This window comes from Cyprinodon variegatus, unplaced genomic scaffold, assembly GCF_000732505.1.
Source record: "Cyprinodon variegatus isolate N-32 unplaced genomic scaffold, C_variegatus-1.0 Scaffold979, whole genome shotgun sequence".
Classification (NCBI taxonomy): Eukaryota; Metazoa; Chordata; class Actinopteri; order Cyprinodontiformes; family Cyprinodontidae; genus Cyprinodon; species Cyprinodon variegatus.
This window is the reverse complement of record NW_015151432.1, coordinates 177,922-187,257: the sequence shown is the minus strand read 5'-3', so window position 1 is coordinate 187,257 and position 9,336 is coordinate 177,922. Positions and strand designations below refer to the sequence as shown.

At 42.0% G+C, this 9,336-nt stretch overlaps 1 protein-coding gene across 1 annotated transcript in view; it reads left to right on the top strand.

Moving 5' to 3' along the window:
• Positions 1-9,330, top strand: part of nudt13 (nudix hydrolase 13) — a 17,710-nt gene extending 8,380 nt beyond the window's left edge. The window contains exons 2-9 of the mRNA XM_015398997.1: positions 340-701; positions 771-913; positions 1,846-1,953; positions 2,049-2,155; positions 2,256-2,381; positions 6,076-6,187; positions 6,271-6,425; positions 8,439-9,330. Of these exons, the coding sequence (XP_015254483.1) occupies positions 595-701; positions 771-913; positions 1,846-1,953; positions 2,049-2,155; positions 2,256-2,381; positions 6,076-6,187; positions 6,271-6,425; positions 8,439-8,633 (1,053 nt within the window). The 5' untranslated portion in view covers positions 340-594 and the 3' untranslated portion in view covers positions 8,634-9,330. The remainder of the gene's footprint in view (positions 1-339; positions 702-770; positions 914-1,845; positions 1,954-2,048; positions 2,156-2,255; positions 2,382-6,075; positions 6,188-6,270; positions 6,426-8,438) is intronic.
• The last annotated feature ends 6 nt before the right edge of the window (positions 9,331-9,336 follow it).

Sequence of the window (9,336 nt, the reverse complement as noted above, 5' to 3'; positions counted from 1 at the left end):
AAACATTAGTGCAGTGGTTTATGTTAAAATAAACCTTTGGGTTAAGTTGTTACAAGCAGGTTTTTCTTGTGTTTCTTGTGAATTTGGTCTAAATTTTTATTTCAAGTGGCATTAAAAAGTCTTAAAAAGACTTGAATTTAACTTGCCTTATGCTGTAGGAACCCTGTCAGAGACTCCAAATACATCTGCGATGTTGATGTTTAATCTTCTCACCGTTATGTTCTGCTGTGTGTCTTTTGGATTTCCTTAATGATTTGTCGCATACTCCGTTTGGGTGTCCACAGGTTTGAAGAGCATCTTTGATGTGTTTCTGTTCTTTGTTCTTCCCTTCTGTTTTAGTAGGGACATGCTCGGCCCGGTGTTATAAGGTTCTGATGACAGAGAGTTTGTGTTCCAGTGGGTGGTGTGAGTCAAAAAGAAGACATTGGTCTGTGTGAGTGAATTTCCTATACACTGCCCTTGCAGTTGATTCCTGAACTTAACATCAACTAGTTGCACCTTCACTCCTCTCTGTGGCTAACTTTACCCTGCTTTCATTCTACAGACCAACAGAACCAAACCAATCCTCTTCATAGCTGTCAGTTTCAGTTTATTATGAGCCAGTCCAGTATGTCTGCATTGTTAAGACCCCTGAGGATCCTCCTCTTTGCAGGACATTATAATCTGACACGATGCTGCTCAAGCTTCGTGTCCAGAATGAGGTTAGGGAGCTCAAGTCAATCTGATTAATTGAATAATTCCATGGCTCACTGGTTGTTTGATCGTTTCAGGCATATCAACAACCTGAAGGCGAATGATGCAGCCTGTTATTCCGCGTTGCAGAATGGGCAGATTCTCCTGTTTCATCGTCTGGTTCCACTGCTGCAGTGCAGTGATCCAGGAAGCTTTAAACCTGTCGCTCTTGGCTACTCAGGTACAGACATTTATAACATGGAACAGACCTTTAGGCTATGTTCACACTGCAGGCCTTTATACTCAATTCAGATTTTTGTGTGAAATCCGATTTTTTTTGCGTTCCCTAATATATGCGACTTGTATGTGATCTCCTGTGTGAACTGCAGTCATACAACGCAAGTGTCCCGCATACGCAGTATAGGACGTGATGATGTCACAGGCCAGCGTGCTCTGTGTTTCTTAAGTAAACATGGATGGTAGTGCCGGCGCGCATCTAGCGGTCTTTTCCAACCATAAAAACTCAATCTTTTTAATATGGTTAAACATAATTACTGCTCTCCACATCCTCATCTGCCATTGTTGTTGTTTTTCTTGCCACTTCTGCATGGCAAGATGCAGAATAGTGACCTTTGTCGGGTATTAATGACGTCCAGGTCGGATGAATTGAAAAAAATCCAAGTTCGTATCGGATTCAGGACCACATAGCCAAGTGGCCTGGGTTGGATTGGAAAAAAAATCGGATCTGTGTTGTTCAGACTGCAGTGTGAACGTAGCCTCAGATGAAGACCCATAAACATTTAGTAACAAATTCAGTCAATGAGACAAACATCAAATCCAGAAAGACAGATATATGTGATGTAGAGACTAACACAATTTATTTGTCCGTGCAAATTCTCAGTCATAAAGGTTATGGCACCCAGAAAACATGTTTAAATTGGAGGTAACAGACTTTCACTCACCTTCAGCATCTTTAGTCATAATCTGATACCCCCAGGTTCTCCACACAGCCATTCCTGTGGCTGTATAGAACTCTTCCTCTTTCTTAAAATTGTGCAATTCCATCCATCCATCCATTTAGAAACCTATCCAGGGGTGCCTTTGATTAAAGCCACAGTGAAGAACATGATCATTGTTTATAAATCCTGATCTAATTTCAGCTTTACCTTTTAGAGGTCCAGTCAGTCCTGGAGAGCGCTGGTTCAGATGGATCCTTGCTAAAAGAGTCCATTCTAATTGGCTGTTCTGAGAAGAACCAGGCTCAGTTCTGTCTGGATGTGGGTAAGAACTTATTATTTTATTATGACAGACTTTGAGCAATTTTGTGCCTGATTAAGTTCTTGGAATTCTGTTGACATCTTTTGGTTTGTTTCCAGGAGAACTGGATCAAGCAGCTATAGCAGAGAAATGTAAAGGAACATTCGTGGAACTCAGAAAAGCTTTCTTTCTTCTAGCCGGCGCTGATGCACCTGTAGTTGCCAAGGTGAGTAACTGCAGCTGAACTCGTGTCTTCTGTCTTTTTTGACAGTCAGGAACTTGTTCATGTTTTCTAGTCTAAGGTCTGAAATCTATTTTTCTTGCAGGCCCAGGCTTTGCTCCGATGGCACCAGATTAACAAGTTCTGTGGAGCTACAGGGCAACCGACCCAACGGAACCAGGCTGGTAGCCAGAGAAGCTGCAGCAGCAGTTCTATCATCTACTACCCAAAGGTGTTAAATCAGAGCAAGCTGGGTCAGAATCTTTCTTTAACTAAAAAGTTTAACTGGGACCAGGCATGGACTTGCCATCGAGAGGCAGGGCAGTTCCCGTTGACTATCTTCACTAGTATAGAAGTGCAATTTAATCCATATAGTTCATATAAATGTAAGAAAAAAAGGCAGGGGATGAGTTGCAAGATCTCATATCAGGAGGGCTTAGGGGCCTGTAATCTAATAGGTCCAAGAATGGCTGTAGAATTGTTTTTCTAAATTTCTCTGGATTTTGAAAAAACAACATTGAATGGGAATGCTGGTGAATCTGTGTTTCCAAACTACTGAGCATTGTGAGCTGACGGTATCATGACCAAATCATTAACAAAGAGGGAAGGTAAGAAAACAAAAGACATTATTAAAGTCATAGGGAAATCATATTTAAATGTTAAATCATTCTGGCTTAAACATGTATATTAATGTACTCTTTATCAGACTATATTGTCCCAAAATTTAGAAAATTTAAATCTGTGTTTTTTTGTCGTTATCTTATGCAGGCCAGTTAGTTATACGTCAGCCTGAACATAAAGCGATGGTCATCTGTCAATCACATTTTTTCGGTCATAGCATCTTGATTCATATGTCGGAGCTAATATACGCAACGGTTGAAATAAGAAATCAGACTTTTTTCATTGAGTTGCGTCCCAGTGTTCACGGGGATGGATGTCTGTGTCTTCGGCAGGCGTAGAGCTAACAGAACTGGCAGCGTTGCGAGGCAAGGGCTCAAACATGTACGGCTGGAAGCCTTCTACACCAAACCAAGCTTCTGCCGCCCTGGCGTCCTCTTCCACAACATCTTTGTCCCCGCTTTCCTCCTCTACATAAAAAATGGATGACGGAGGAGACTCATCCACGACCTCCGACACTAAACTCTCCTACTCTTGCATGTTTCCTCTGTCCATAGTGTTCCTTCACAGCGTCGTTTCTAAGTCACCAATTTATTGCTACTCGTTCCCAAAGGAATTTCCCATTGGGAACCTGCTAGCACTAAGTTGCTAACTGGTTAGCAAGATGCTTCCGAGACACCGGCCACAACCAAACTTGCCTGCAAACCTTCCGCCACAACATTCCTGCCCCCTTGATAAATGACCAATCACATTCACTTTATTTACTCGTGTAAAGCCGTGCACCACTCAGGAGAATTTGGAAATGCGGCGGCAGTTTTCCAATGACTTTAAAGCAACTGTGATTGCTCCTGCAGTGATTCGCCTTTTGGTAGTGTTGTGCAAGCCATGGTGTGATGTAAAATTTAAATAAAATGCGGGACGACAGTTCGGCTGCAGGTACTTTGTAACCGATCAGGTACGTATCTGTATTACTACCACATAAGAAAGTGGGTCATTTGGAGTTTGTGAGTAATGAAAATTAGACTTTCATGAGAAAGGCGGACATGTGTTGCCTATTGGCAAAATTTTCAGATTTAGGTAGCATTTGCCTGCAGTGTGAGCATAGCCAAAGAATATTCAAACAATGCAATGATGGGATAAGGCCTAAACTAACAGGCATGCATTGTAGAAAACCACTGAAATATATCAGAACAAATTTATACAAATTGAACAAAACCTAAAAGAGGTAGAATAGAAAGAACTAGTGAGATTACCGTCCCCTGTGGTGCTCCGGTGCTGCTGACTTTTTGGTCGAACAGTTGAACCTTCAGTCTATCAATCTGCGGTCTGTTTGGTAGGTAGTCTTTGATTCAGGCAATTCTTGATGTCTCTACCGGAGGTTTCTGGAGTTTCTGGGAAAGAAAATCAGACCGACCCTTGTGAAAGAACTGAAAGAACAGTGCTGCCTGCCTGCTATAAATTATAATGGGTACTTTGAAGCAGGTGTATGATCATATCTTCAACTCTAGGGCATTTAGGAAACTGCTGGGGGGCTCTGATAGTTGCTTGTTTCTTTTCTCATTCAGCCCAACAAAAAGTCTAAATTCTAGTAATATGCAAATGTCTTTGAGAAAAAAAATCAAGTCTCGGTTGTGGGGGTTTAAAGGGTGAACCAGCAGGAGTCCCTGTAGGACAATGTGGGTTGTCAAGGTAAAAACTGTATAGTGATTGACGACTGAGATTTCTTTGCTACCAGAGACAGGCAGAAAGTCTTCCTAATCACCAGAACTGTCTTCTGGCTCAGGCTAAGGTTGAAAAGGTGCATCCCTGTTCAGGGCTTCAGGACTCAGGAACTTATTCACCAAAACCCAGAACCGGAGACACCATCCTGCATCCTGTACCATTGTTGTTCTCCAATATCTACCTCCAGTTTTGCCACCTTCTTTTTGCAGTCTTCTAACTCCTCCATATTGAATTTCACTCCCTTTGCTATGTTAGCCTAGCCTGACGTAGTCCGACTCAATTCTAGTCAGAATATGAGTCTGATACTGCTCCATAGAGCTGTGATTATGGGGCGTGTTTCGAACGAACCAGGAAAAAAAATGCCTCTGCACTCAATTGGATAGACCTACAACCAATAAGAGCAACGGAGTGCATGACGTATGTTAAGCGAGGCATAGTTGTTGTCAACAAAAATCAAAGCGTGCAGTTGCACGCCTAGAATAAGAAGATGAGCCTTGATCGCGTTTCTCTGTTCCTCTTTTAAAATTAATTTGCTGTCGATATCTTCTAGAACAGACCTAATAGCAGAATCTACTCACCTCAACTCTCCAGCGGCAGCCATTGTTGTTGTCACGTGGTAGATTACGTTACTGTTGATCGTCTGTCCATCATTGTATAAAACCCGCCCTGACAATTTGATTGGATCGCCTGACAGTGGGCGATAATACTCGCGCTACTATGGAGCAGAGCCAGACCGAACTTCCCCGAACTCAAACGTTGTGGGCGGGACTAAGTTCGGACTGGCACCCAGGCTAATGTTAGCCGTCATGGTGCTAGTCTGACCAAGGTGGCCTTTTTTAGATAAAACCTGCTTGTATCGGAGTGCACAATACTTTTGTCTTCTGACCCAGTATTTATTCAACATTATTTGATTCTTGAGCTTTGCTGTTGTCATTGGTTGGGTTTTTCAACTGTTTGACTTTCATCAAAGTCACAGTTTAGTTAGAGAAGCCCTTTGGCATTCAGCATAGCCATGTCACTTTGACCTTTGCAGTGGGTTTGGCTTTAAAGGTGCAGGAGGTCACAAATGTTATATTCTGTTAGTTTGCCACATTGATACATCCACCCCAGGTTAGCTAATGAGCTAACTTACTTATTTCTCTGGGGTTTTTTCTTATGTTGTACCTCAAGCTCTTTGTGGTGCCTCCTAGAGGAGGGGGCACCCCCCACACTTTAACAAACCCTAACTTAAACCATTCCCTTGTAGTCTTTGGTAAATGTTTAGCAATGCCGTCTCGCTGGAAGGTAAACCTCAAGTCTGTTTTCATGTCTTTAAAGGCCCATTGTTTGATCTACATGTCTTTATTTTAACCATTTTGATTTTGGAATGGTTGTTTTTCTAATTTAATTTCATATGCTTTTATTTTGACACTAAAAAGAACAAAGATCCAAACCATACATGGATTTCCATAAATGTTTTTTAACTGTTTGTTCTACCTGTTTCTTACTGGGTTCTTTACAGGTGTTTGTCTAATAAGTGACCAGTTTCCAATTGGTTTCTGAAAAGTTGAACTTCCTTGTTTTTTAACGGGTCTGATTTGTGGCAGATGTCTCCAGTGGTCATCGTCCTGGTATCTGATGGGAAACGCTGCTTGTTGGGTCGTCAGTCATCATTTCCTCCAGGGTTGTACAGCGCCCTTGCTGGCTTCTGTGACATGGGTGAGTCTTTCCTGTTGCTAACTCACAAAGTTATCACCCAAAGTAAAACTAGTATTTAACACATGAGTATGTGTTGCTTTAAGGGGAGACTCTGGAAGAGGCGTTGTACAGGGAGGTGGCAGAAGAAGTTGGTCTGGAAGTGCAGAACATTGCCTACAGCTCCTCCCAGCACTGGCCATTCCCACATAGCTCCTTCATGCTGGCCTGCCATGCCACTGTTAGCCCCGCCCACTCTCAGGTGACTCAAACTTTTAAAGACCAATGTGGAAACAGTATTTATTGTATATATAATAAAAAGCCGAATCAGAATAAAACAGATAGATTCGGTTAGTGTTTTAAGTGTTGATGGTGAGATATTGATTTAATCTAATTTTGCATCAAAGTCATGCAGCTCGACATACCAGGTGCTTCTGAGTTATTAGGAATCAAACAGGCTTATTTTTAACTTTAATATCCTAGATTTAGTAGCGCCACAGCAGAACTCGGATTGATAAAAACCCATCTCCATGTTGAGACATCAGAAGGAGAACAGTTTTGGAGGTAGCTCAGCATTCTATAATGGAGATGAACAGAAACATTGATGATTTTTCCAAAACATCCAGTCAAACACTGGTTGGTGGGGTTGAACCATTAGTCAGTCGAGGCTCAGGAGAAGGTAGTGACTGAGGAATATGGAGGCATCACAGCTTACGGGTCAGAACCATCCAGAGCGGACCTCTAGCCTACAGAGTCAGACTCTGAACCGGAGGGTGACAGCTAATATGAGCACAGCAGCCCCGATAGAAAACAAACAGCGCCGTACAGATAGTATAACCAGTTATTAGTGTATAAAATATAAATTACTATATTAGTCTTTAAATTAACATGATTTTCAAATTAATCCTCCACCGCTGTTACAAGAAATTGTCTACTATATTCTTAAAGGTATAGCTAGCAACTCCATCCTTCCCTCACTGCCAGGGTTGTCAGATCTGCCTGTTTCCAGCCCAAAAACAACCTAAAAAAAACAAACAAAAAAATGCTTCCTCGCTTAGAAAAGATGGAAATTAAACCAAAGTCCACCCCTTAGTAATGGGGAGTCGTTGGCCTGCAATACCTGATACTGGCCCATGCCTCTGTAAAAGGGCGGGGCCATGCAGGGGGTAAAAACATTTTGCACATCAACGACGACGCTAACGACTCCCCATTACTAAGAGGTGGACCTTATTTTCGGTTCAAATTGCATGTTTTCTAAGCCATAACAAGGCTTTTGTTTGGGCTACTCTATATACTCTATATAAGCCTGAAACTCAATACTGCTCCTGACGTTTTGAAGTAAGAAAGCTTTCTGGATGGGAAGCAAAATGTCTTCCAACTTGGAAAACCAATTCCAGTGGATTGTTCTTTAAGTTTTTTTGGAAAGCCCACCGTAAGGTTTCACTGAACATCCAAGCAACATTTACAATCAGGGAACAAAATAAAAAACACGTCCTTCTCAAAATATTTCAAGCACAGACGAGACACCGTGGAGTGCTCCAACTTCCAACCAGTCTCATCTATCGCACTTCAACCACTTTAAAAACAGCTCAGGATCTTTAGGAAACAAATTTAAGCAGACCTTATCCTTACTCAGACTGAAGCAAAAAGCTGCGACACAAGGTGAAGCCATAGCTGTATCCTAATCCATGAAAACTTCAGCAGTAGTACATAACAAAACCACTATTCCAGCTCTCTGTCTTTCTCCTGCATACGTCACTTCTGCTTTCTCCCTCACTCACTAAGCAGCGCTGGGGTCGACTAAATGGCAGTGTTTTGTTTTGATAAAAAATTATTTTATGCAGGCCATCTATAAATTATTACACTAAGCCTCTGTGTTAACCTTTTTTGGTCTGCAAAAATACTGGAAAATGTCAATATTGTGTCAACACTTTAATCTCATTTTTCAATGAGCTGACAGAAAGTTCAGCAAGAGGAGTGACTTTTGGGAAACACCTGGGCATGTTGCTGAGCTGCATTGCAAAAAAAAAAAAGAAATCTAAATAAGTTATTTTTTCTTAAAATAATTGCATTTTAAGTGCATTTTTTCTTGAATTGAGTGAGGTAAGAAAAAGCATTTGCATTGTCTTATTTCAAGTGCATATTAAATTATTTTAAGAGTAAAAATGCTGATTCCATTGTTCCAATCTTACCTACCTATTCAAATGAAGGTACTTATTTCTAGATTGTTTTTGCAGTGTGTAACTAGTTTTATGTGGCCTTTTGTTTGTTGCAGCTGAATGTGGACCATTCGGAGCTGGAGGACGCTCGGTGGTTCACTGAGGAGGCAATCACCTGCGCTCTACAGGTAAAGGCTCCACCCAGGAGAAATGACCCGCCCACCGTCTGGCTGCCTCCAAAACATGCCGTTGCTCACCGCCTTATAACAGAGTGGAGGGAAGGCCAGCAACGCAGCCGGGACAAAGAGTGATGTCTGAATGCCCTGAACCCAAAAGAAAAACTGAAAACATGTTCCTGACATTTATTCTTGGCTGATGATCATACCTTTATCTTCAGAGTTTTTCTTAATGGAATGATGTTAAAATATTGATATTTTCATATTTTATATTACTGGACTTCTGAAGTTGCTGATGCTAGCCTACAAGGTGCTTAAGGGTATCGCCCCGTCTACTTGAACCCTCTTGCAAAGAAGTATTTGACCCCCTGGACAAACAGCATGTTAATATTTTGTAGAAAAGCCATTATTGGCCAGCACAGATGTCAAACGGTTTTTATAGTTGCTGACAAGGTTTGTGCACATGTTGGCAGGGATATTGGCCCACTCCTCCCTGCAGACAGCCTCCAAATCATTCAGGTTCCCAGGTTGTCGCCTGGCAACTCAAATTTTAAGCTCCCTCCAAAGATTTTCAATTGGATTCAGGTCTGGAGACTGGCTAGGCCACTCCAGAACCTTGATGTGCTTCTTCTTCAGCCACTCTTTTGTTGCTTTGGCGGTGTGCTTAGAGTCGTTGTCGTGCTGAAACACCCATCCTCGACCGATCTTCAGCTCTCTCACTGAGGGAAGGAGATGTTGGTCCAGAATTCCACGATACATGGCCCCATCCATCCTCCCATCAATGTTGTCCCGTCCCCTTGGCTGAAAAGCACCCCCAAAGCATGATGTTGCCACCACC